Here is a 27,497-nt window from a genome sequence, read left to right as displayed (position 1 = left end):
TGTCATTGGCACTGGAGCGGTCACTATCCACTGTCCCGTAAAGTCACTGCTGTAGTAGCATCTCCCCTGTAGTTTCCATCACATTGCTACCACGTTTGGCCGCAAAACTCACCTTGCACTGTAGACTCTGGACTAGGGGCCAATGTCCTTGAAATGCATTCATTGAGGAGGTGAATTGAGATGGTCATGAACATAGTTTCTCCTCCTGTAGGTGTTGTATTTGGGTTTCAGTTGACCTCTCTCTTACATGGATGGCATTAAAAGCGGTTGTCCCCTAACCCCGATAGTAAAACACTACAGTAGCTTTACCTACCACATAGCAGAGAATGGCTTCCCCATAGAGAATGGCTCCCACCACGGTTTCACCTCTTCCTCCCTCCCTCCCTCCCTCCCTCCTTCCCACCATACACTCACTATACTCCTCACTTAGTCCAGCATTAGTAGGCTACTACCACTGGCGCACCATACATCGACTGCACTGGCTCAATTAATGTCCAGAACGCCGACTCATGCCTGACGCTTGCACTATTGCCACAGTCATTCATCGGAGAAATTGTTTTGAACTGTGACACAGTGTCTGAGTGCGTGTGCGTGAATGTGTGTTTCGCACTTAAATGGGTTTGTTTGTAGATAAGGGCTCGATATAAAGTCTTAGCCTTATTGGGCCTTGCTTGCATTTTTCCTTTGTCTTTTGAAGTGCAGATGTGTGGTAAGTTAAATCCGAAATGTTGCTTGCACTTGCTGTGGTTACCTTTTTGGATAGAGCCAGGCTAGCTTTTTATGCCTGTAGCTTCCTATTTAACCGACAAATGTGCAAGTGGTATCTTTTTATTTAATTGTTTTTAATCTCACTCTCTGCAATAAAGAGAATAAGCATGTTTCACAAAATGTTATCTTTTAAAAAAAGATTATATTGTTTCCTTTTTAAGTGTGTACCAGTCCTTTTTAGGATACATTCACACTGCTTAATTTCGATCTATTCCCTACATGAATGCTATTATTTATTAGCCTGCTCACATCTGATATATCAGAAATAACTGTCAGCAGCTTTCTGTAATACTTTTTCTCCAAGAAACTCACCTGGGTCGCCCCCTTTAGACGGTTTACACTGAGGTTGTATTGATACAAATTTAAGATTGTTCTTAGCCAATAATATATGAAAGTGAATTCAGTGTGTTTTTTCTATTTGCATTATAAAAACACATCCCAGTTATCTACCTGAGGGAATAAAAATCATATGTGTTCTACTTAGACCACAGCTGCAGTCTGAATGTTGCCTACTGTGTCTGTGTACTTTACATTATTCCTGAGGATGTCGACAACCAGTCTTCAAAATAAATGGGAATAATGCAAAAACCAGTGAATTGGCCATAACTCAAAATGAAATCCATAGTCTCTTTTTAATTTGACCTCTTCAAAATAAAGGACATGATTTTTTTTTTTTAGTACTCTATCAGGAAAGTGAAGTTTAACCCCTTAGGTAGGTTTTAGGCAAGTTGTTAAAATAATTTGATGTCAGACTGTTTGACAGAATTACACAGTATATACATATTTGGTATCCGCTTGTCCCAACTCTTAATGGAAGCTATATGATGTTTACAATGATTGAAAAATTTAAAGCAATACTATGTAACTTTTAGCTGCAGCTGTAGTTCCAATTAGACGACCTATAGGGGGGACCGAAGCGGGAAAAGTTACATAGTGTTGCTTTAAACTTGTGTTTTATCTTGTTGTCTTGTGCATCATCACACATTACCTGAGATTTTGTGTTGTATTTTTGGAGACTTTGAGATAGCCATTAGAATTTAAGATAAAATGGGTTTGGTTTAAGCAATGTTTGGGTGCACAGCATTTTAAAAATGATTCCTCGCTGTTTGTTTATAGGTCATTTTACTCTTGATGTAAGCAGTCCTCCCAGTGCAGTTGACTCTCTCTCTGTGTCTCTCTCTCTCTCTCTCAGCCCCTGGTCAAGCAGGACAGCCTGGACACGTACAACGAGCGGGACCCCTTTAAGAACGATGATGCCCGGGACGAGGAGGAGGACCCCGAGGACACAGACAGCGGCATCGAGGGCGAGGTGGACCCGTTGGACCGCGATGTCATCATCCAGCCCCCGCCTCCGCCGCCTCCCCTCAGACCCCCCACAGAAAGGGTCAACTTCCCCAAAGGCCTTCCCTGGTCCCCTAAAGTCAGGTTAATTGCACAGTTTTCATTTCTGCTCTTAAGAGTCTGAAATAAACATCCACTGACTGTAAAATACTTTTTACAGTGCTAACAATTTAAGGTGCAGTTATATGCCTCCTAATAAAAAAAGTGCTTTAAAGTGCCCTCTTACAGCCTTGAGGATAAATGACACAGATTTATATCCAGAATGCGATTATCTGGGGGGGGGGCGTGGGATTTCCCCCTTTCTGGTCTACATATCCCTGCCTCTGCTGAATTATTTTTATCCCGGTGGGGACAAAATGTATTTCCCCCCTCAAAGTGATCAGTGCTACTTCACCAATAGACAATATAGCCTGTCTAAAATAGAAGTATTTTAAACTTCTATTTAAATCTAGTCTAGTCTATATTTAAACTTCCGAGGAACAAACAAGCGTTTTCTAGGTGAAAGTATTTAGTTTTCGCCACAAAGATCTCCGCTCTCCGGCTTGAAAGCGCAGTGTTTTATGATGACACCAGGTTGTGCTATTACATTTAAAAATAATTTTCAATTGAATATTGGAGTTTATAAATAACTGTTTTGGCATGGCTGGTCGAGTGGCACTATATCCATGGTCATTCTTGCTTGTTTTGTCTTGTTGTGCACGATCCTGAACCCCCACCTCGCATTTTTCACAAATGGCACCCTTATTATATCCATACACAGTCTTACAAGCCAGAAAGGAAGTGTTAACACAGATCCTTCACACAAAATTGCAATTGCTTAAGTGATACCTTAAAAAATAATACCTTTACTCATTTCTGTAGCTGCTAAAAAAGATCTATCCTGGAATGTTTTTATTAGTTTAAAAGCACATAGCTCATGAACCACTGAAAACTTCCCACCCACAGCCAGGACTTGACACCATTTGGCTGGCAGCTGGTGTCAGTTTCCCACCCTGATTCGGTGCCATCTGAGAAGTTAAAACAAAATTTGAATATATTCAAGTTTTCTGTCCTCTCTATCATCCAGCAATACGCTCTCCATCTGTGTATTCTTGACATGAGTGTCTGGTGTCTTCCCATGGAATCAGAGGGCTGCAACATTCAGGGCTGATTAAGTGCTGATCAGTAGGAGGCTGACCGAGAGCAGCAGCACACAGTGTGACTGATGAGATTTGACAAATATAATGCAGTGTGTTTGTGTGGGTTTGCGCACACATATGAGCGTTTAGTTGCTTGTTTATATGATGAACTGTGGCAGCAGGTGTTCTCAAATCTGTGTGTGTGTGTGTGTGTGTGTGTGTGTGTGTGTGTGTGCGCGTGTGTGTGTGCGCGTGCGTTCGTGCGCAGGGAGAAAGACATCGAGCACTTCCTTGAGACCAGTAGAAACAAGTTCATCGGTTTTACTCTGGGAAAGTAGGTATTTCATTTGAGACAATAAAATATCTTTTAAAGTTTTGTCTTCCTTTATTCTGGTGTAACTGTGTATTGTTTTGTAGTGACACAGATACCCTGGTGGGCTTGCCAAGACCCATCCATGAGAGCGTCAAGACTCTTAAACAGGTGAGTAGCAAAACTTATTTTTCTCCTTTGCCTTGGCTCATTATGGCCGGAGTGTTTCTAAATCAATGCTCTCTTTCTGCTCAATCCCTTGACATTGACATCCCACTTAAAAATCAATACCTCCTGTTTTAACAAACTGATAAGTGTAGTTACACAGAGGAATACCCCTCTGGGTGTCAGTTAGCAATGCTAATAAACACTTCTTCACAACACATTAAAATTGATTTATTTTATGCATGTACACACTCGTGTTGTGGCTGTTGAATTATGCTTTCTTTCTTTATTTTATTTTGTGGAAAGTAGAGTATGTTGTGTGTGTGTGTGTGTGTGGACATCGGACCGGAAGCTGTGGATATCATTTCTTTTTTATGTCATGTAATTCCGTGTGTTATGGGCCCCTTAGTGGCATGACACATAAATGAAATGTCATTCATTCATTAATATAAACTAAATAAATTGAAGAGTTTGTGTGTGTGTGTGTGTGTGTGTGTGTGTGTGTGTGTGTGTGTGTGTGTGTGTGTGTGTGTGTGTGTGTGTGTGTGTGTGTGTGTGTGTGTGTGTGTGTGTGTGTGTGTGTGTTGTGTGTTTGTTGTGTGTGTTATTGTTGTGGTTTTCTTGTCCTCTCCAGCACAAATACGTTTCCATCGCTGAAGTCCAGATCAAAAAGGAGGACGATCTGCAGCAGTGTCCGATGACTCTGGTCAGTAATGTCACCGTGAAATTTCGGTGCTATAATTTTCCCAATCGTGACACTGCAACTCTGTAAATCTATTTTTGTTATAGCCACAAGGATAGATGAACTGAATATTTAATGTGGTGAATATTTAATCAAGGCCGTGTTATTGTTTCCTGAAATGTGATTATTTTTGTGGATGTTAATTTGTACTGCTACCGTTTGTGTGCATGATTTACTGTGTGTGTTATGTTGTATAGGGCGAGGAGGAGGTGGACGAGACACCAACAGAGATGCTGTACCTGGGCATGCTTCCTAACCTCTCCCAGTACGTGGTGAGTGGCTCATAATGTATGTTTTTTTTCGTATCTCCCAAAAAGGCAAAGTGTATTATTAATATTGAGGAGTATGGGGGGAGGGGGGTTATCAAAAACCTCTTTGCAGTGTTGCACATATATTGTAGCTAGACAATAATGTGAACACATTATCATTATCAAGCATTCTTAGCAACAATCTTGGATCATTTTAAAAACATTTTTACCTGTTAAACAACAAAATATAGATCTTGAACAGGACCTGGTTCTAATATTCAGCATTGTTCCCTGTGTCAGATTGCCCTCCTGAAGCTGCTGCTGGCTGCAGCTCCAACCTCCAAAGCCAAAACTGACTCCATTAACATCTTGGCTGATGTTCTGCCTGAGGAGATGCCGTAAGTACAAGGGACAGGGGACAAGGACAGCTGCAGTTTGACTATTTCAATCTTTTTCTAATGGCGCTTCTGTACACACCTAGAGACACATCTAGATCAGGCAGCTGAAGATTAAAGATGGATGTTTGTTGTTAAATTTGGCCATTATTTACAGCTGCTGTTTTTTCAGGAAGCAAACTCCTGCAATTTACAGATAATCCGGCTAATTTTCTATGTTGTCTTTTTGTTTTTTTATATCTGCTATGAAAGTGACCTTTTTCCCTCAATTTTGGGCTGATGGAATTTGATTGAATATGCACTTATTCTGGGTTTGTTTTTTGGTCTGCAGTACGACGTAGTTTTAGACTAGATGACACACACGCACACAGAGCTGAAATGTTTCCTTGTTGTTCTTTTACTGACAGACAAAGCTGTATTGTTATTATTAGAGACCTGTGTGTGTGTGTGTGTGTGTGTGTGTGTGTGTGTGTGTGTGTGTGTGTGTGTGTGTGTGTGTGTGTGTGTGTGTGTGTGTGTGTGTGTGTGTGTGTGTGTGTGTGTGTGTGTGTGTGTGTGTGTGTGTGTGTGTGTGTGTGTGTGTGTGTGTGTGTGTGTCCTCCAGTATCACAGTCCTTCAGAGCATGAAGCTGGGAATTGACGTGAACCGCCACAAGGAAATCATCGTCAAGGCCATCTCTGCTCTGCTGCTGCTGCTGCTCAAACACTTCAAACTCAACCATATTTATCAGGTCACACACACACACACACCTCCAGTCCTCCATCCTTACAGGCACCTCACATTACCATTGTTCTCTCCTTTAACATTATTCTTCTCTTTGTCCATCTTGCCTTCGCCCAGCACACACATACATTAGTATCCATGCACCTCCCCCCATGCTACCTTCACCACCCTCCACCTGATTACCTTGTCAGGCAAGCTATTACTTTCATCCTCCTCTCCACCCCCACCTTTGGACCTCTCTCTCCTCTATTTTCAGTTGCTAGGAAGGGACATTCCTTCAGACTCTTTTAATGGCTGTTCTGTAGCGTTATAGTGGTAGCGCCCTCTGCTGCTAAAAAAAACAATATTACACGTAAAAGGCAGAACTCAGCTGCAGTGGGAAATTGATTAGTCTTTTACATTCTTTGAAAAACACACAGACACTGTATGATAACGACTGTTTTTCAGGATACATTCATTGCAAAAGAACAGTAAATGTCACATACACAAAACAAGGCAAAACATAGCACATTTTAAATGCTGAAATGTGATTCAGCAGCATAATCACTTCTGTTTTTTAGTAAAGCTTCTTGGATAAAGTGAAGGATTTGTATGGTTGCTGAATGAGAATAGAATTCCTGGTTCCTGACCTTCTCTCCACACAGGAAGCTCATCAATGATACAGGATTTTTGACTATAGGATTATTTTTTTTCTCTTCTGTTCTTTCTTGAGATATGGATTTTCCCTTCCGGGGCTATCCCATCAACAAAATGATCACAAATGTCCTTTATGTAATCTTAAAAGCACTTTATGACCACAAAAGAAGAACCATAATTAAGAAGTAGATGTGTTAACCTATTATGTGGTGTCATTTATTTATTATTTAGGCCAAATGTAACCATACAAATAAAGAAAAGTACAATTTTTTGTCGTTGATCCTTTTCAGACTCTTAACTATTCCACACTGCCGCCTTCTCTTTGCCTGCAGTTTGAGATCGTCTCCCAGCACCTGGTGTTTGCTAACTGTATCCCACTCATCCTCAAGTTCTTCAATCAGAACATCATGTCCTATATCAGTGCCAAAAACAGGTAGGATCCTTTTCTCTTACTCTGTACCCTCACTGTCTTAAAAAAAGACGAGCTCAGTTTGGTGCAACAAACACAGGGAATTTGTTCAATTGTGTCTCCATTTCCAGTAACTCGTGTTGGGAATGGCTTCCACTTTAGTACTATTACTGTACCTTTTTAAAAATGTGCTCGGTGGAGACACGAGGGTTGTGTTTAAGAACCTGACAGTAAGGCAGGTAACCAAGTATTACGGACTGCAATCTTGCATGAATCAGCAGGCTTCCAGGAGGTGGAACAGATGGCATCCCAGCAGCAATGCAATGACAGGAGATTCATAAAAGCCACACAATAGGTGACAGGAGTCTTACTCAGCATGTTTAGGCCCAAGATGTTGTTGTAAAAGTCAAGGAGACTGGACGGATTCAAGTGATGTTACAGTATATAAAGTGATGGGTAGAGTTGGAAAGTGACGTGTGTGTGTGTGTGTGTGTGTGTGTGTGTGTGTGTGTGTGTGTGTGTGTGTGTGTGTGTGTGTGTGTGTGTGTGTGTGTGTGTGTGTGTGTGTGTGTGTGTGTGTGTGTGTGTGTGTGTGTGTGTGTGTGTGTGTGTGTGTGTGTGTGTTGCAGTATCTTTGTGCTGGACTTTCCTCACTGTGTGGTCCATGAGATGCCTGAGCTCACAGCTGACAGCCTGGTGAGTCAAAACACTGTCAGCGTGACACCAGATTGATCCTCACCGGATAAATGTCAAGCCTTCCACGCAGCGTCATGACCTCTGTGTGTGTACTGTGTTTTTGTTTTTTAGGAAGCAGGAGACAGCAACCAGTTTTGTTGGAGAAACCTGTTTTCTTGTATTAATCTGCTGAGAATATTAAACAAGTTGACCAAGTGGAAACACTCCAGGACAATGGTGAGTAATACTGCACAACTGCAAAGCCTAACTGTAGCTTTAAGCGTGATTTATGCTTCTGTGTAAAACCTACGCCCTGGCTACGTATATAGGTACGTGGAGACACTGACCTACGCTGGGCCCTAAGCCGTAGTCTGACGTGCACCTCCCGAAAAATTTAACTGCACGTCGCTCGGCTATAGCTTGGTAGCGTTGCAATTCCCCTGACTCATTTCCTGGTTCTCCTTCTCCATAAACAACATGAAATCAAGGAGAGGGTTAATTTTTCCTGCTCCAGCACAGGGGAGACACTTTGTTTCTCTCACTATGACTCTAAAGTCGGTACTCGCTCCGAAGATAATCACCGTCACTCTCTCACACGCTCTACCACACACACACACACACACACACACAACGATCCTGCTATTCTCTTAAAGAGATTGACATACACACCAACGCACAGGTACAAACTTCAGGCCACTTAGGTAGGCTACGGTGAAAGCTCTGCGTGGAGCCTCCGCAGGACCATAAATCATGCTTTAGGGTGGGTTTTTATCGCCTGGATCCTGTAAAATGGACCCCTACTTATGTATCTGATAAATTAATTGTGTTTTTTAAACCGATGGAACAAAAAGAAATCAAGATAAAAGAATCAGCATATTTTTTGTTTTTATATTAATAAAATCAAGCTTATAATATAGGACACCAGACTAGATCTGACATCTGTGTATCCCTGTCAGCATCTGAGTGCACACCCAGGGACCCAGCGGGGCAGGGAGCCCTTGGAAAAATGTAAAGAAAATTTAAAATAAATTGTCCCATTGTGAGCTGGTACAAATCAGTCAGCCAGTCCATGTTCATTGTCATTGTCTGTTACACAGTGAAGGTCTTCATGGACCACAGCATGCTTAAACATTCTCCTCTAGTCAATTGTAATCCCTTTTCAGATGCTGGTGGTGTTCAAGTCTGCCCCCATCCTGAAGAGAGCTCTGAAGGTGAAGCAGGCCATGATGCAGCTCTACGTGCTCAAGCTGCTTAAGATCCAGACCAAGTACCTGGGCCGCCAGTGGAGGAAGAGCAACATGAAGACCATGTCAGCCATCTATCAGAAGGTCCGCCACAGGCTCAATGACGACTGGGCCTACGGAAATGGTATATAGTAGCAGTCTGGGGAACCAGATTCATGAAGTGTTTAACGGTTTACTTTGAGTTTAGATGAGCTAGTAAAGAACCAACAATTTTTATTTTTTAACAACATACAAAACATACAACTTGCAACATGAACACAGAAAGCTCAGGTACTTTCCCCGTTTTATAGTATAGATATCCAACCTGGCAAACCACTTATGACATTTTTTCAAATGCCGCCACCCTAGCCAATTGCATGCATTATTGACAAGTTTGATTTGAGACTTTTGGTGCACTGAGGAAATATACCGATTACATATTCACAGCAGTGTCTAGGTTTTTTTTATTCTTTATTGTTTAGCAATTTCACACAGCCATTTACACATACTGTTACACAGAGAGTTCACACTCTAAACAATGACTAATTAAATAAGGAAAAAGGAACATAATAAGATACAAAAATAAATAACCAACAATAAATAAATAGTTTCATAGTATGTTTCTATGATCCAATAAGTCTAAGTCTAAGAAAATAAACTAAATGAAAAAAGGGAGACCACAGCGAAGGGAAACAAACAGCATTGTTCCCCCCCGCATTGTTCGGTTTCTTTTTCTACCTGTATTCTTCTTATTTTCTATCAACCAGACTCAAGGCTCTGTGAACATTTAATACAGGTTAATACATTCTAATGGTACAATTAATGGTAAATGTGTACATCTTTGTTTATGCACCTTTCTGTATGCATGTACTGTGCATGTGTGAAATACAATGCTCCAACAGCCATTGGCGAACAGCCTGGATTGTGTTGCCATAGCAACAGAAAAAGGGAGACTTATCAGGGTCACCGTCCCTCGCGAGAGAGCAAGTGATCTGTCATCCTGAGTGTTAAAGAGAAAGATGGATAAAAGAAAGAGGCAAAGAAAAAAATATGGAATGTAAAAAAAAGAGGGGGAGAAAAGATCCATAATCAATAGAGGTGCAGGTGTGTTATCACTAAGAAAAAGGATGATTGTTAGATGTAAGGGGAAATGCCTAAATGTGAACATTCAAAAAATATTGATTAAAGGTCCCATGACATGGTGCTCTTTGGATGCTTTTATATAGGCCTTAGTGGTCCCCTAATACTGTATCTGAAGTCTCTTTCCCGAAATTCAGCCTTGGTGCAGAATTACAGCCACTAGAGCCAGTCCCACAATGAGCTTTCCTTAGTATGTGCCATTTCTGTGTCTGTAGCTATTGGGGGCTTGACCAACTGCCACTTTGTTTGTTTGAAAGCCATGATGTCTCTCTCTCATGGGTGGGCAAAATTCTCTGGGCAAGCAAAGCAGAGAAAGGGGAGGTAACCTTGCTCCTTATGACCTCATAAGGAGAAGATTCCAGATCGGCCCATCTGAGCTTTCATTTTCTCAAAGGCAGAGCGGGATACCCAGGGCTCGGTTTACACCTGTCGCCATTTCTAGCCACTGGGGGACCATATATAGGCAGGCTGGGGGAACTCATATTAATGTTAAAAAACCTCATAAAGAGAAATTTTCATGCCATGGGATCTTTTTAAATACCCCCTTTTCTCTCCTTTCGTCCCAGATATCGACGCACGCCCCTGGGACTTCCAGGCGGAGGAGTGCGCCCTGCGGGAGAGCATCGAGAAGTTCAACAGCCGCCGCTACGACAAGAACAAGAACGGAGACTTTGCGCCGGTGGACAACTGCCTGCAGAGCGTGCTGGGTCAGCGCGTGGAGCTGCCCGAGGACTTCCACTACAGCTACGAGATGTGGCTGGAGAGAGAGGTCTTCTCCCAGCCCATCCAGTGGGAGGGGCTGCTGCAGAATCCGTGATGGAGGGGAGGGAGAAGGTTGGAGAGAGCGAGGAGAGTCCGAGGAGAGGAGGTGGAAGGGATGGGGGTTATATTTCACATCAGTGATGGAGGGCTGGGGGAGGGTGAAGAGAAAGAAGCTGGAGATGGAGAAGCCACCTCCCAGGCTATCTAGTGATGGGAGAAGATGGAAGATGAAGGGTAAAATGAAGCAAATTTGACGAACGAATGGAGCTTCTTGCTGTGAGCTCGTCACAAATAGATGTCACACACACAGGCACACTTGACATTAACATGTGCCTATGACTACTGTGAACCCACGTGGACGTGACAGGCAAGAACCGAGGTAGCAGTTAATAAGAAACCGCTGTAGCAGGAGACTGTTTCGGCCAGTTATACTGCCCCCCCCCCCAAAAAAATTATCTTCACCACATTTTCAATTTATATGTCCCCTTTTTTAAATGTTGGTGCTTTTTTGACTCCTTAGTAATGTTTTCCTATTTATTTGTACCAATGTATGTGGTTAAACATTTTCTGATATATATTTTTTTTCAATTGAGATGTACATGATTTCTAATCAGTTCTTCTTCTTTTTTTACACAAAGCCTACTGTAGTCATCGGGTTGTAATTTGTGGGTGATGGATTGATGAAAGTTTTTCTTATGTATTTTCTAGGAAAAAAAGGCCTTTTTGGAAGCAAATCACAGGGTAATTTTGATAGTCCAAATGTAGAAGTGGGACCTATTTCTACTAATGGCATATTGATCTAGCATAATGTCACCAAAAAAAAGAAATATACCAGCTGTAAGTGTATGTTTTTTTTGTTTGTGAACGTAAAAAGTATGTGTGCGCAGAAAGGGAAAAAAACAGCACATGAAAATGGGCAGATGTGTGGAGGATGGTTTGGTGTAAGAAACAAACCGGATCTTCTGGAAGAAACTGTATCCTATTTGTTCTCTTTAAAAATAGAAACGTAACCTTGTAGAGTCCTTTCTATTCCCGGTGTGTAAAACATTGGCATTGTTTGAATTTGAAATTCAGAAATCACAGAACCAAATCTGTAATTACTGATGTCATCCAGGATTTGTTCATGTTATCACATATCGAACCTAAAGCCTGTAATGGGCCCATAGAAAAGCTCAGGGAGGGGGCTGTGTGCAGCTCTTTAACAGAGGTGGGTTGGTTAACCAGCTGTAAATTTGACCCAAAAAAAATCTATGTCTTCACCCGTGAATAATTTTCTCTTTCAAAATCTAAAATACTGTTTATAAAAACTTCCCAATAAAGCACCTATGTAGTTTCCGAGTGCGGAATGGGCTCATTGTTGCCCCATGTGGCAATTGGGAGAAACAGCCACTTCCCAGAAGTTTTCTATGGAACCGTCTTGGGCTAATGGAACCTCAGCAATGATCAGAATAACTAACAATTGTGACTCCCCAACAGCAAAATGTAAACTAATTGTGTTGGTGTTGGCCTTGGTGAGCACTTTGCCACTCTTGCTTGGAAGAACACAGCTGTCACACAATGGTGCTGTTTTTCTTATTCGTCTTCACTGTACCTGATCCGTTACTAACTACCTAAGCGGGGCTCCAGAGTTGAGAGCTCTGGATTGTTTCCTGGAAATGAAGCACAAGAACAAGCACATAAAACAAAAAGAAGCATGTTCACCTTTCTTTTGTATCATTCTCGCTGGGGTTTTGTTATCTACATGCCTCGAGGGGTCAAGCTCAGTCATTTATTATTTCTGTATAGAACAATAATTTTGACACTTGTGCTTCTCTGTTGAAATGTGCATGGCCACTGTTTTGTTTTGAGTACCTGTTCCCATTTAAATATGGTATTTGGAATGGCTTTTTTTTTTGTCTACTTATGTTTCCAGCGCAAATAGAAGTGTACTTTTTTTTTCCTCTCAATGTCTGTGTTCTGTATTACAGTGGATGTTTTTTCTTCTTCAGGAAGGCGAAATCTTTCAAAAATAATATTGTAAACTTTATAGATTCTCAGGTTTATGGAGATAATATATTGCAAAAGTTTTAAAGCTTCCTTGCCATCATCTAGCTCACTACCTGTAGTGATGAATACACATTTATCATCACGTTCATATAAGAAAATAACACCTAAAGCACTTAACATTGACTGCATAGGCTGCACATTTTCACCAAACACAATAATTAATTGTGAGTTTGTATTTATGTCAGCAACATTTCAAGTTCAGATGTATTTTTTGTATTTTGTGCCAAATTTGAGTGCCATTATTTCATTGTTGTTGCCTTCATGATCAAAATGTATGGTTTTTCATCTAAATCACCATTCAAGGTTTGCAATACAAAATGTTATTTTCTACCTGAAAAATGTACAATCAATGAAAATAGCTGTTTCAGGTATCTGGCACAGTATTTTACCAGAAGTGTTTAGCATTGTATGGGTGTTCTAACAGTATATATGTTTGTTACACATATTTCCATATCTGTATAGTCTAGATAAATCCTCATTACTGAATTTGTTCAGAGGTATGTGCAATTACAGATCCATAAAGGCATTATTCAATAGAATTACAAAGTACAATATCAGAGTTGCTTATTAAACAATGTTGAACAGTTGGGATTGTAATTGTTTATTAGCCGAGGGAGTCGTGCTGGTCTACGCACACAAAACTGTGTATACACACACACACACACACGTATACACACACACACACACACACCAACACTAAAGGTCAAAGTGACCACACACTCGCATCACATCACACATTTCCTCGGGCCAATGTTCCAACAGTACAGCTGTTGTGGATGGGGACATGAGCATATCCCCCTTTGTGGTTGGCTGATGGTGTAATGATGTAAAATTGTATTTATCCTTCACACTGATGGAGTCCAAATATGGTAAAAGCAGAGAGACATGAAAAAAGATAGGGGTTTTGTTCAGATTGTTTCTATTTAAGTGCTTTTCATAGATGGAATCATACGTTTTTCAAAATTCAAGTGTAAGAAAGGAACAAAACGTGTGCAATGAAATAACTGCAGCAAACTTGCCACTAGTATTTCTGGATTTATTTTAGTTAGCTACATAGTTACAAAGGGCCAGAAAAAATAACCCCAGTGTGACATTTTCTGAGTGAAATTAGGCTTACATAAAGATACACTTGCTGTGTCTATCAGCATTCTTTACCTAACTTTAGCGAGCTCATGAATAGTAATAAGCTCAGGCAACATGATGTCAGACTGACCAGCTTTTGTAATTGGCCCGATTTCTCCACTTATTTCTTTTCAGTGGCTAGAGCTGACAGAGGAGGTAGCAGTTCATTTTCACATTCACAATGTGTAAATATAGTTTTAATTTTCTCATAGAACATACAGTGTATTTTATGAAGTGCAGTACAATAATGCTTGTTTTGCCTAAATGTTGTGCTGCATTTTCAGGCCCAGCGCCGCTTTGCCGTGGAACTCCCCCATCCATACCAGTCCCTGTGTGTTGGTGAACGTCCCGTCTCCTTCCAACCTAGAACACACCAGTAAGGACCTCAAAAATCTTACAGTTGATATAATTGTATGGCTAAAAAGGTCTGAATACCCCCCCCCCAAAAAAAATAAAAAAATAGCTGATTCTACTCAAGGGAAAATTAGGGTTCAAGTGGCTAATATATAAAACACTGTAAGTGGTAAATGTCATATTAAGGTGCACTTAACCACTGATTGCTTTGGAAATGTACAACTAGAGCCTTGCTGCTTTATTCTGGCTATAAAAGAGGGCTAACCTGAAACACTGCACATCAATTAGACCACCACCCTACAGTATAATCCTTTGGAAACTCCTAAAGGACATGGCTCTTTTCAGAAAACATTAACATTAGCAAGTGCCAAAAATGCTTGTCACCAATCCTGTTTGTAACATTTATGGACAGGATATCAAGGCGTAGTCGGGGTGGGGAGGGGTTGCGGTTCGGTGGGCTGGGGATCTCATCGCTGCTCTTTGCAGATGATGTGGTCCTGGTGGCATCATCGGCCTGTGACCTTCAGCACTCACTGGATGGGTTCGCAGCCGAGAGTGAAGCGGTTGGGATGAGGATCAGCACCTCTAAATCTGAGGCCATGGTTCTCGGCAGGAAACCGATGGAGTGCCTACTCCAGGTAGGGAATTAGTCCTTACCCCAAGTGAAGGAGTACCTTGGGGTTTTGTTCGCGAGTAAGGGGACAATGGAGCGGGAGATTGGTCGGAGAATCGGCGCAGCGGGTGCGGTATTACATTCAATTTATCGCACCGTTGTGACGAAAAGAGAGCTGAGCCAGAAGGCAAAGCTCTCGATCTACCGGTCAGTTTTCGTTCCTACCCTCACCTATGGTCATGAAGGCTGGGTCATGACCGAAAGAACGAGAACCAGGGTACAAGCGGCCGAAATGGGTTTCCTCCGGAGGGTGGCTGGCGTCTCCCTTAGAGATAGGGTGAGAAGCTCAGTCATCCGTGAGGAGCTCGGAGTAGAGCCGCTGCTCCTTTGCGTTGAAAGGAGCCAGTTGAGGTGGTTCGGGCATCTGGTAAGGATGCCCCCTGGGCGCCTCCCTAGGGAGGTGTTCCAGGCACGTCCAGCTGGGAGGAGGCCTCGGGGAAGACCCAGGACTAGGTGGAGGGATTATATCTCCAACCTGGCCTGGGAACGCCTCGGGATCCCCCAGTCGGAGCTGGTTAATGTGGCTCGGGAAAGGGAAGTTTGGGGTCCCCTGCTGGAGCTGCTCCCCCCGCGACCCGATACCGGATAAGCGGACAAAGATGGATGGATGGATGGAAGTGCCAAAAATGGATTGCCTTTTACCTGTTCTTGTGAAAGTGACCTTTGTAAGTAGAGCCGTCTGGGAAGGTATATGTTCCTGTGCCATGGTACATGTTGTCTTTGAATTCTCCTTCATAGAGTGCTCCAGAGGGATGCTGCAGGGTCCCTCTGCCATGCATCTGTGTGTGTGAGTGAGAGCAAGCATGGTATGACTAACCACAGAGCAAATACAACCATATACAGTATTTAGTAACAGACATCAGAAGAAGTAAGATGCACACACACACAATAAATACATACTTTGTCTTCAAGCCACTCTCCAGTATATGTGGTGCCGCCTGCTGAGGTGTGTTTACCAGTACCGCTCCTCATCATCACCCCTGATGCAGCCCTGCTGCACTCCCCCTCTGTAGAGAAGAAAAAAGACGTTGACACACACCTGTATTGTAATGTGTAGAGCTGTATCATTAGTTATTGCTTACCATATCTGTCACCATTTGGGAAAATGTAGGATACCTGTATAGGTCCTTCCCCTGTAAACAAATATGCATATTTAAGACCCTTATCTGTCAGATGAATATGCAAAATGTTCAGGTATGAAACTGATGGTATGATATTTACCTTGAGTTTTTGAATAATTACTTTCCTTATTTTCTGAAAGGGTAAAATGATACAATATTAGACAGCAGATAAGAAAGACAGAATGTGTGTGCGTGTGTGTGTGTGTGTGTTGGGTGTGAAAAACTTCACAATCACACCGCACCAGACATCCGTGACAGACAGCTTCCCCCAGCAGTTGTTAGAGCCGACAGGAAACGCTGTGTATCGGTCAATTTATGAAATGTGAAAAGTCAAACAACTAAATTTAAAAAGTTGTGAAAATGACACAAGGAAACTTCGTGCTATTTTTGTTCACTAAATCACCCTAAAAGGAACAGTCCTCCTAGCTACTCAAGCAGTCAGTCAGCTCTGTGTTGCAGGCAGCTCGCCTCGACGCAAACTGAAGTTGCCATAGTTACAAAAATGGGTGCAGCTTTTTTTATTTTTATTTTTTTTATTAGCGTTACTCTTTTCGTAAAAATTTGGTTTTGCTTGAATTATGTCACATTTTATTTAGTCTAACAACATAAATATATTGTTTAAAACAATATTGAGGTAAACTATATTTACCTCATGGATGTATGTAGATTGTAGATTATTTACACTTCCTTGCTTAAACCTTACCGGAAACCGGAAGAGAAACTTTGAACTCTGAGCTTCGACCAATGAAAGAGATGCAGGTTACCGGTGGTCAGAACAACTTTTTCAGGTTTGTCCATACTTGTTTTAAAAAGTTAAGTATTTTCAAGTCGTTTTGTCCCTTATGATATAGGTCCAAATATATATGGCATTCTTAAGCATTTAAACCTCTCGACTTGATTTGTGAGAAAGCTGCTAGCATAGCTTGTTCAAATCAGAAGTGAGCTTGCTAGCTGTTAGCTTGTTAGCTAGCTGAAGCTTGATACACTTTACAGACTGACGTGCCACAATAACATTAAACAACACAATACCATGTTATTGCTGGTACCAGCTGTATCATGTTAATTTGTAACTTGCTAACAAAAACACACTGTCACTCAGCCCGGCGTGGAGTTAAATGACCATCGCCCGGGTTGGGTTGTTAGTCTGCATGCATCCGTTTGATTGCATAATTGTAGCCACCAGCGCTGTGTGTCAGCCACCATCTCATTGCTCGCACTTGAACTGAAGTGCCACAACGAGCCGCCCTACAGCTATTGCGACTCTGTGCACTACAGAGGATGTACAGTAGCTGCCTGCTCTGCCCGGGTTCGCAACTAGCAGCTCTCTCTGGCGTATCCAGGATTTCCAGGAGGGCTGAAGCGATTTATTCAAGTTATGCATTTTATGTCTCTCTTCACAGATTGGTTGCTGCTATGAAAGGACACTAATTGAAGGTGAGTACGGCTGTGTATTTTAAGCAATACATGATGTGTTGGTGGTGACTGCTAAAAAATATGCTATGGTAATGAAACTGATCATGTATGTTTTAACAGAGAAATGAATGCAAGGAGAAGAGGTGGGAAGCCAAACAGAGGAGGGGGGAAGTTTAACAAGTCAAAAGGAGGTGGAGGTGGAGGTGGTGGTGGAGGCGGAGGTGGAAGTAAGAAAGCCGGAGCTGGTTGCTGGGATGACGGTGATGATTTCAGCCTTGAATTTGGACCCTCTCGTCCCAGCAGGTATACATTTATAGTGAAGGAATTAATTATCAGATTTAAACGTTTTTCCTCCTTTACCCTCATCTCATCTGTTCCTCCTTCTCTCTTCCCCTGTTTACCTGACTTTGCCTCCAGACCTGGCAGAGGACGGGGTGCCGGGGGCCGTGGTGGTGGCGGCCGTGGTGGTGGTGGCGGCAGCAGCCGTGGTGGTGGCAGCAGCCGTGGTGGTGGCCGTGGTGGCGCCAGGGATGTAGGCCGTGGTGGCGGCAGGGATGTAGGTCGAGGAAGGGGAGGTAGAGATCGAGACAGGGATGGCAGAAGCGATGGGATAGGCAGCAGCGGCAAGGCTCTCCCAAGGTCCCTGGCAAGGACACGAACAAGCCCAATGTCGGGTGACAGCATCAGGCCGGAGATGAGCACCATGCCTTTGCAGAAGATCTTCATGACTGACGAGAACCAAGAACAACTCAAGGAGCTTCTGCGGAATCTGCAGACCCAGGACTTTGACGAGCCATATGAGTAAGTATATTCTACTAAATATATGTCAAATATGCTGCATCCTTTTATCGGTTCAGAGACTAATTGAACTGCTAGAAAATATTTCGATTAAGTGATATTTTTCTACTGCAAGTCTACATGAACTCATTACATCCTCTCTGTCTTAGTGTATCTGATTCCGATTATTCGGGAGGAGAAGAGGATGAGGAGGAATTTGATGAGTTGGACCACCGTGACGAAGGCCAGTTTTGGGCCACTAATGATGAGCCTGTGGAGAGGGCAGAGAGCCCAGCATATGAGACAGAGTCTGATGATGAACGGCCCACCCCTGAACCTGTCATATCCTTATTTGCTATAGGAAAACTCTGCAGGTGATGTACAGATTTGTTTGTTTTGGAGTTGACCGTTATCTTGCATTTAATCTAAAGCAGGTGTTTTTTTTTTTTTTTTTACCTGTGCTGTCAGGAACCTACAAAATTAATGTTGGTGAATATTTCCCTAGTCTCATAGCCTTTTTGTTTTGTTTTCCTATGTTTTCTTTGTGTAGGTATGGGTTTGACAGGGAGCGCAGCAAGCAGGCATTGAAGTCTGGTGGAGGGGAATTCGGGGCCACTTTGGAACAGCTCCTCCAACAGGTTTTCAGGGAGCGCTACGGCCAGAAAGCAATTTCCCCTGATGGCCTGGAAGGGGTGCCTATGGATGAGTGTTTGAGCCAGAGGCAGGAGGAAGCTCTGGCTCTAACTGCCATTTATGGTGAGCGCTTCGGTGAGCGCATTGCTAATACAGTCTGGACAGTAACCCTAGACCTCTCATTCCTCTCAGACATAGCTGGGGCCAAGAATGGTAGGCAATCCGGGAGTCGAGGTGGCGGAGGAGCCGTTAACATCCGAGATGTCTGCCGATTCTACTTGAAAGGACAGGGCTGCAGGTTTGGGGAGAATTGTAAGTTTAAGCACCATCTCCCCACTAAAGGGAGATCTGGGGCTGGTTCCCCAGACCTGGAGGGCCCTAGCCAGCCTGGCTTCAGCAGCTATTCTCCTCCTGAGTATGAACTCGAGGTCCGTTTCCCCAAAGGCAACCGTTACCCATTTCAGGCACCAATAGTCGCCTTCAGCACCACCGACGAGTCATTCGGGGCTGCAGGGAGGATCAGCTTGACTGAAAGATTGTTCGGAGAAGCGTTGGCCGCAGCAAAGAGCAGCGAGCCTGTTGTTTACACCCTGATCACCTTATGTGAGGATGAATCTTCCGTGAAGGAAATGCTGGCCGTTAGTCATCACAAATACAGCTCGCCACCGCCTGTTGTAGTGCCTCCTCCCCCGTCTCTTGCCATGGCTAAGAGTGTGAGGAGCATTGCTTCTGAGGAAAGCAGGAGTAGTAGTACCAATAGTAGTAATCATACCAACAGCAGAAGGACTGCTCCACCTACCAACCAGAGACCCGTAGATCGTGAGTCAACAATTATTTACTTTATATTATTTACTTTCCCTATTTGCACCAAGTAATGTATAGCTCAACAGTGTATTTATGTGTATATGATTTGAAATTCCACCTCTTATCTTTGAAGTGAAAGAGACAGAAGAGGAAGAGGAGCAGGATGAGAGGGAGGACGACGATGAGAATGAGTCTGTTCCAGTCGAGACTGAAAGTTATGTCAATCTAAGGAAGAAAATGGTCACTAAACACAACCTGAAGATAGACAACCTACTGAAAGAAAATGGCAAGCTGTGTCGAGAGTTTAAAAAGAAACAGGTAAAAGAAGACTGTAATTGATTTAAGAAATAACATCTTTACATTGTATCTTACTCTACATCCTTTCTAATGTGATATGTATTTTAATGTTGTTCTATCCTCCTGTTCACCCAGTCATCCGGGCGTTTCCGGTCCATGTTAGAGCAGAGGAGGAAACTGCCGGCTTGGCAAGAAAGAGAAAACATCCTCGACCTGTTAGACCAGTGCCAGGTGCTGGTTGTCAGCGGGATGACAGGGTGGGTCACACAGGGCAGCATGAAGTGTTGGCATTCACAAAGACTGAATTGGGGAGAAATGCGATTTATACAAATGTGGTTTGGTTATAGACAAGGGTCTATGGAAAATTTGAAGTGGCTTCATATATTTCTAACTTGACTGTCTGTCATTATCAAGTGACTTAATCCACATTGTATACCCTCTTGATGTGATTCTTAAAATTATGACTTTGTTTTAATAACTCTGACACTTTCCTTTCATGTTGTTTAAAAACAATTGCACAGCCATTCTTTTCCTGCCCTTTTCTCATTTTCACACATAAATAAGCTCAGCTTATTCATACCTCTCTGTGACTGTCTATGCAGGTGTGGTAAGACCACGCAGATCCCTCAGTTCATTCTGGACGACTCGTTAAATGGTCCAGCGGAGCAAGTGGTCAACATCATCTGTACTCAGCCACGCCGCATCTCTGCCATCTCTGTGGCCCAGAGAGTGGCACAGGAGCGGGCAGAGCGTCTGGGCAACTCAGTGGGCTACCAGATCCGCCTGGAGAGTGTTAGGGTATGATCACGTTTGACTTGTACATCTAGTACGCAGGATTTCAAGCCATCGGCTTTTATGACTTAGGATAGGACTAACATATGTTGCATTGTTTTTGAATTGCTCTTTAATGTTTTATGTAAAGCACTTTGAATTGCCTTGTTGCTGAAATGTGCTGTATAAGTAAAGCTGCTATTACAAAATGATGAGCTCTACCTCTCTTATCACTGACTACTCTCTTTTGTCAGACGTCAGCCACCAGACTACTCTACTGCACCACAGGTGTGTTACTTAGGAGACTGGAGGGCGAGGCAGAACTCAAAGGCATCACGCACGTCATTGTGGATGAGGTTCACGAGCGAACGGAGGAGAGGTGAGAATACGTAGATCGCTACGCCTATGGTACAGAAAGTGTGCATTCAGGCTCATCTACATGCGTTCTGAGCTGTCATTTAATTGCTTTAGCAATTTAGTCAAACCGGCAACTAATATTTACTTTTCTGTAGCTGGTTTCTTGGTCACTGTCCGTCTCTCTATTTCATCTTCTCTCTGCCAGTGACTTCCTGCTGTTAGTATTAAAAGACCTGATTACGCAGAGGCCAGACCTGAAGATCATTCTAATGAGTGCCACACTTAATGCCAAACTCTTCTCTGAGTATTTCTACGACTGTCCCACTATCCACATACCAGGTAATTATTCACTTGTGTTATCTGTTTAAAGCATATGCATATTACATGATCAACCTCATTCCATAAATTTTTTTTTTTTTTTTTTTTTTTTCCCACTCAGTAAATTTCTCTCATTTCAGGTCGTACTTTTCCCGTTGACCAGTTTTTTCTTGAAGATGCCATCGACAAAACCCGGCAAGTACATCCTCCTTCACTCGTATAATATTAAAAGCAAACGCTGATGAATATTAAAAATGTGTGTCTCAATAAATGTGTAAGGATGTACAGTAGTTAACTTTTTGTATTTCTGCACTGTCTAAGTAGTTAAGTCAATTTTATTTATTTCCCAGGTATGCCATCGAGGATGGCAGCCCTTACATGCGCTCAGGGAAACAGAATTCGTCTTCCACAAGTGGACGAGGGAGAGAGCAAAGGGACATGGTGGACGACTTGGGTGATGACATGTGGAACTTCATGTCTCTCTGTAAGAAGGACTTTGTCAAAGACTCGATTCCAGACCAGCAGCTCAGCCTGCAGGATCTCACGGTCAGATACAAAGGTGAGTTAAGAACAAGTATCTTAAACTGCAAAGATCTGTTTTCTTGGGTTCTTAAAGTGTTTCATCCAAACGAACTGTTGCTGCTTGTTAATGCATAAATGTTACATTTTGTTTATGCAGATACTAAGAAGTCTGTGCTGAAGACTATTGCTGCAATGGACCTGGACAAGATCAACATGGACCTGGTGGAGAGCCTGCTGGAATGGATTGTAGATGGAAAACATAACTACCCTCCAGGTAAGAACCGCCCATGTATACTCAATCCACTGGAAGTGAATTCAAGACTCAAAGTGTGGACTTTAAATTATGTTAGTTATGTAACCTTTTGGTTTCTGTATCCAGGTGCAGTGCTTGTGTTTCTGCCAGGCCTGGCTGAGATCAAGATGCTGTACGAGCAGCTCAAGTCCAACAGAATGTTCAACAATCGGGGCGCAAACAGGTCTGTGTCTGAACTTGTGTGTGCTTGCAGCAACTTCAATTCCTGTTATTGTTTGTGTTCATATTCATGCTCTGTGGTATTTCGTTTTTTCTACTTTCTGGGGAAAACATGAATTTCTTGATGCCTTTAAAACCAAAAAAAAGTAAACAGTCATTAGTTGACTACAGGACTTTCACAAATGCACTCTATTATGAGTGCTCTGTTCCATACTTTCTAATGGGTTTTTTTTTTTAAAATAGATTTTTTCTTTTTTAAAGGGTTGGTAAATGGCAGCTGTGTGCTATTGGTATGAAACTTTTTCTTTTTACCAAATAGGTAAACACTTTACTAGTCAAATGCAAACTTATGTGGATGTATTTTCCCTTGTTAGATGTGAGGTGTACCCACTCCACTCATCCTTGTCCAATGAGGAGCAACAGGCAGTTTTCAGCCGGCCCCCAGAGGGTGTCACAAAGATTATCATCTCCACCAACATTGCCGAGACCTCTGTAACCATCGACGACGTGGTATATGTCATCGACTCCGGCAAGATGAAGGAGAAGAGGTAACCTCATGCTTAGCTTAAGTGAACAGATATCGTGTTGATTCTTTGGATGAATGAATTGTACCACATTTTTGTTGCCACACACAATAGGCATCCTGTAGTTTTAAAATATGCTTATATATCTGATTTGACGTGGATAATGTTGCAGAACTTGTTTTTAAAATCAACATTTCTTGGTTATATTTTCAGGTACGATGCGACCAAAAGCATGGAGAGCCTGGAGGACTCGTGGGTTTCTCGGGCCAACGCTCTGCAGAGGAAGGGTCGAGCAGGTCGCGTTGCCTCGGGGGTCTGCTTCCACCTCTTCACCAGCCACTGCTTCCAACACCAGCTGGCTGAGCAACAGCTGCCTGAGATCCAGAGAGTGCCTCTCGAGCAGCTCTGCCTCCGGTACATCCATCTGTTTGTTTTTTGCACAATGCCAACCTGCATTTTTTTAAAATATTTTTCTTAGTCACTGTAAATGCAAACTATAGCAGGTTATGTATGATATTGCTAGTAGGATTTATGCTTGGAAGTGGATGGTTTATTGAGACAAATCACTAGGACAATGGAGAGAGGGTCTTCTCTCAAAATAGGCTTTACCTGTAGCACCATGTTGGATTTTAGGATATGCAAAATAATATATCCCCATGCTGGTATTTACCATTTCCCCCTCTCCAACAGAATCAAGATCCTGGACGTGTTTGCAGATCGGACGCTGGAGTCTGTGTTCTCTCGGCTCATCGAGCCCCCAGCTATGGGAAGCTTGGATGCAGCCAAGCAGCGCCTGCGGGACCTTGGAGCTCTAACCGCAGATGAGAAACTGACCCCGCTGGGTTACCACCTGGCCTGCCTGCCCGTCGACGTGCGCATCGGGAAACTCATGCTGTTCGGTGCCATCTTTCGCTGCCTCGACCCAGCACTCACCATCGCTGCCAGTCTGGCCTTCAAATCACCATTTGTAAGAAACCGCGTGCCACTGTTGAGAGACCATATGTGTCACTCTTCGGCATCACAATGCTGATTTTATAGCCCTAACCTTTTTCTTGATCTTTGTGATTATTTTTTAACAAAGAGGAAACAACAATGATTAATATAAAAAGTGTCTTCTTCTTCTTCTTCTATAGAAATACTTTCTATATTTGGTCCTGTTTTTCAGGTGTCTCCATGGGATAAGCGGGAAGAAGCCAATGAGAAGAAACTGGCCTTTGCCCTGGCCAGTAGTGATCATTTAGCTTTGTTACAGGCATACAAGGTACTGATTGGACTTATCTTTGTGGGAAAATAACACAAAAACTGTATTTATACAGTACCAGTCGAAGGTTTGGACACACTTTCTCATTCAAGTGAATAGGGAAGTGTGTCCAAACTTTCGACTGGTAGTGTATGTATATGTGATGTTGATGTGATAAATGTTCCCTCTGTTGCAGGGATGGTGTTGTGCTGCAAAGAATGGCCACCAGGCCGGCTTCCGTTACTGCAGGGAGAACTTCCTGTCTTGGCGGGGCTTACAGGTGAGGCAGTGCCGTCTGAAGCGCCTAATCTATTCTCTTCTACATGTGTGTAACAAATAAAGCAAAAGAAATGTCCCCCCCTCCAAGTCATACATTTCTTAAAAAAAATGTCTATTGTGACCTGTGCAGGAGATCGCCAGTCTGAAGAGGCAGTTCGCTGAGCTGCTGTCTGACATTGGCTTCATCAAGGAGGGACTGAGGGCCAGGGTTATAGAGCGTATGTGCTCTAAAGGCACTGATGGTGTTGTGGAGGCCACCGGCCCCGAGGTAACTCTCTCTCTCTCTCTCTCTCTCTCTCTCTCTCTCTCTCTCTCTCTCTCTCTCTCTCTCTCTCTCTCTCTCTCTCTCTCTCTCTCTCTCTCTCTCTCTCTCTCCCTCCCTCCCTCCCTCTCCCTCATGCTGGAAGTGTTTTTATTTGTTGTTCAAATACACGTTAGTGTATCAGTTGTACAATGTAGCTGTCTAGTACCTCTATAAGCTGCACGTCACTTGGAATTTTAAATAGAATGAGGCCACATACTTATTTCAGTCTGCTTTTAAGCACACAGATACTCAACAATCTAACCTTAGTCTTAAAGAGATTTGGATGATAATAATGATAAATTGTCATTCCTTTCCAGGCTAACCTGAACTCCGAAAACATCCGGCTGATGTCCGCCATGCTTTGTGCTGCCCTCTATCCCAATGTGGTCCAGGTGTATATTAATTATTTCTGTCATTGGAATAATAAACTGAAACTAGTGTAGAAAGTACCGTGTCTGCCATCTCTACTAGGTTTCACACTCCTGCGTGTGGTCCTTTGTCCCAGGTACGAGCTCCTCAGGGGAATTACAAGATGACCAGCAAAGGAGCGATGAAGATGCAGCCCAAAGCCAACGAGCTCCGCTTCATGACCAAGGACGATGGCTGCGTCCACGTGCACCCCTCCTCTGTCAACTACACAGTGAGATAAAAGAGAAAAAGATGTGGTCTTGCATTCAACAGCTAGTTAGTGGCAACCCTTTGAGACTGTTCTTTGTGCCCCAGGTTCGCCACTACACTAGCCCCTACCTGGTTTACCATGAGAAGGTGAAGACGAGCCGCATCTTCATCAGGGACTGCAGCATGGTGTCAGTCTACCCACTGGTGCTGTTTGGAGGCGGGCAGGTCAACATGGAGCTGCACAAGGGAGAGTTTGTCATCTCCCTCGATGATGGATGGATCCGATTTGCTGCCGCTTCTCATCAGGTCAGGGTTAAGAGATTTAGTAGTTTTAGAATCACATGGACAAAGCTGTTTGGAATGTATTTGCGCATATTCCTAGTGGCTTTGTAAAAAAGTTAGAAATTTAGTTACACAGTAGTCTATGTCCACGACGTTCCGCTTCCGGGATTGCTCCACCGGGTGTCCCTCTTTTCGTCCGGATGTCTGTTACCTTTCGCTTTCTTTGTGTTCGAATTTTAAACTCTGGTCGATTTGAGAACTATGGTTAACTGCTCCTCATATCTCTGCAGGGTAAACCCAGACAGCTGTCTAATCTGAGTTTTCTGTTGCGCGACTAAAACAACTTTTGAAAGTACATATTGTGTGTTCCACCAAAACAAGTTCCTTCCCGAGGCTATTTTGCGGTGGCAAAATTAGCGCCACCCATGATGATTGTGAATGGTTTAAAGATATGCCAATAAACCAGAGCACGTTTTGCTCTCATCCCAGAATGCTGTGGACTAACCAGACCCTCCTAGTTACACAGTGATATTTTGATGATAAATAAGCATGGCTCAAACCTTAGTGAGGGATGATGCTGTGAGAAGTTTTACGAAGACAATGCGCTACAGTCGCATATGTTGTCACATAAAATAATAGTAATAAGCATAATAATAATCCAAATGGCATTATACATTGTGTCTACTGTACCCTGGTTAAAAAAAAAAATCCCGAGCAATAAAAGAACATTATTACAACTAAAATGCACACATTGACTGTATAAAACAAAGAAAAGTAAACTAATGAACTAGGCTCTGTAAATATGTGTGTTTCCCAGGTGGCGGAGCTGGTGAAAGAGCTGCGCTGGGAGCTGGACCAGCTGTTGGAGGACAAAATCAGGAATCCGAGCATGGACCTGTGCAGCTGCCCCCGTGGTTCCCGCATCATCCACATGATAGTCCAACTCATTTCTACACAGTAGCTCTTAACGCCTCCTTTTGAGCCTTTTTGTCACCCTCAAGGGCTTAAACACATGGAGTAGCATAGTATCAAAATCACTGTGGCAGGGATGCAGAGCTCCATTATTTAGGGAAGTTGGGGCCAACAACCCTGAAACTGGTTAAATGTTGTGTTGTCTCTATCAGACAGATGAGCAGAATAGATACTGTACTTGAAGTGAGGTCCTCTAGTTGAAGTACTGCTGCCACCTGACACTTTATCATAGGTATCAGTTTACATGAAAAACAAAGCTATTGTGTTGCTGCACTGGAGGGTTTTTAAAGCAATTTTTGCCTTCAAAGAAAAATGATGGCTCTATGCAGGTGATCTACAAACCTCCATCTTTGTTTTGCTGGAATCAAGCACTTGTTGCTCTTTTTAAGTCTTATTTTGACACTTAAAAATGCAACACTAGAAAGCTCGTTTTTTGATGCCAATACTATTACTATATGTGCAGTAAACTGGCACACAGTTGATGAATTGAAATGAATTGAATTTGTCAATATAATTTGTACACAGTGCATTTTTATTTTGGGTTGTGTCTCGCTCACAACTGAGAAGTTTCTTGGGTCCATATTGGATTTCTTATACTCTGTGACTGCATATTTGTTATGGTTATGAATATTTATTTGTTTTTTCGCATGAATAAGAGATCCAAGACCTTCTGCATTGTATTAGGCTGTTTTACATTCATTGAATGTATATGTTACAGTGATGTCAAAACTACAGTTTCACAATGTAAATGCAAGGGCTTTTTAAATTGGGAGAATTTGGTGAGAATTGCCAAAGAATTTGAAAGCTTATTGTGTTATAAGTGATTAATTCCACTGCACTAAAAAATAAAAATAAAAAACTGCAAAGATAGCTGGCTGTTGGCTTTTATTTGAATTCTAACATTCAATTCTTTTCATTTAGCTCTTGCCTTTCGCACTCATC

At 42.6% G+C, this 27,497-nt stretch overlaps 3 protein-coding genes across 10 annotated transcripts in view; 2 read left to right on the top strand and 1 right to left on the bottom strand.

The window, feature by feature from the left end:
- The window catches only part of strip2 (striatin interacting protein 2), a 29,730-nt gene extending 16,441 nt beyond the window's left edge, over positions 1-13,289 (top strand). For 3 of the 5 annotated variants that reach the window (XM_028570861.1, XM_028570863.1, XM_028570860.1), the window contains 12 exons: positions 1,961-2,193; positions 3,496-3,561; positions 3,645-3,708; positions 4,337-4,408; positions 4,642-4,716; positions 4,993-5,090; positions 5,692-5,818; positions 6,738-6,880; positions 7,486-7,552; positions 7,664-7,768; positions 8,695-8,899; positions 10,461-13,289. In XM_028570861.1, the coding sequence (XP_028426662.1) occupies positions 1,961-2,193; positions 3,496-3,561; positions 3,645-3,708; positions 4,337-4,408; positions 4,642-4,716; positions 4,993-5,090; positions 5,692-5,818; positions 6,738-6,880; positions 7,486-7,552; positions 7,664-7,768; positions 8,695-8,899; positions 10,461-10,711 (1,506 nt within the window). In that variant the 3' untranslated portion in view covers positions 10,712-13,289. The remainder of the gene's footprint in view (positions 1-1,960; positions 2,194-3,495; positions 3,562-3,644; positions 3,709-4,336; positions 4,409-4,641; positions 4,717-4,992; positions 5,091-5,691; positions 5,819-6,737; positions 6,881-7,485; positions 7,553-7,663; positions 7,769-8,694; positions 8,900-10,460) is intronic. The other 2 variants (XM_028570864.1, XM_028570862.1) reach the window with 1 other exon arrangement.
- Positions 13,290-13,937: 648 nt separating this feature from the next.
- Positions 13,938-16,693, bottom strand: morn2 (MORN repeat containing 2). 4 transcript variants are annotated; one of them, XM_028570876.1, is made up of 7 exons: positions 16,622-16,692; positions 16,215-16,269; positions 16,073-16,105; positions 15,934-15,984; positions 15,752-15,858; positions 15,494-15,630; positions 13,938-14,187 (listed from the first exon to the last, which is right to left on the bottom strand). In XM_028570876.1, exons 2-7 carry the CDS (start codon positions 16,219-16,221, stop codon positions 14,085-14,087), a joined length of 438 nt encoding a protein of 145 aa, XP_028426677.1. In that variant the 5' UTR covers positions 16,222-16,269; positions 16,622-16,692; the 3' UTR covers positions 13,938-14,084. The 4 variants fall into 4 exon arrangements, with proteins under 4 accessions (XP_028426677.1, XP_028426678.1, XP_028426679.1 ...); XM_028570877.1 differs by lacking the exon at positions 16,215-16,269 and having other exon boundaries at positions 16,622-16,693; XM_028570878.1 differs by lacking the exon at positions 16,215-16,269 and having other exon boundaries at positions 15,968-15,984; positions 16,622-16,693.
- Positions 16,659-27,407, top strand: dhx57 (DEAH (Asp-Glu-Ala-Asp/His) box polypeptide 57). The gene is made up of 25 exons (XM_028570873.1): positions 16,659-16,760; positions 17,373-17,406; positions 17,506-17,688; positions 17,803-18,186; positions 18,333-18,536; positions 18,713-19,614; positions 19,733-19,917; positions 20,032-20,153; positions 20,499-20,694; positions 20,922-21,046; positions 21,230-21,363; positions 21,483-21,537; positions 21,693-21,901; positions 22,022-22,138; positions 22,244-22,340; positions 22,711-22,884; positions 23,074-23,274; positions 23,551-23,827; positions 24,026-24,121; positions 24,297-24,380; positions 24,510-24,647; positions 25,001-25,075; positions 25,189-25,323; positions 25,407-25,607; positions 26,401-27,407. Exons 3-25 carry the CDS (start codon positions 17,510-17,512, stop codon positions 26,542-26,544), a joined length of 4,434 nt encoding a protein of 1,477 aa, XP_028426674.1. The 5' UTR covers positions 16,659-16,760; positions 17,373-17,406; positions 17,506-17,509; the 3' UTR covers positions 26,545-27,407.
- Positions 27,408-27,497: the final 90 nt, after the last annotated feature.

The sequence above is a fragment of the Perca flavescens genome, chromosome 23, assembly GCF_004354835.1.
Source record: "Perca flavescens isolate YP-PL-M2 chromosome 23, PFLA_1.0, whole genome shotgun sequence".
Lineage (NCBI taxonomy): Eukaryota > Metazoa > Chordata > Actinopteri > Perciformes > Percidae > Perca > Perca flavescens.
The sequence above is the reverse complement of the archived record's forward strand: the minus strand, read 5'-3'. Positions and strand labels throughout refer to the sequence as shown.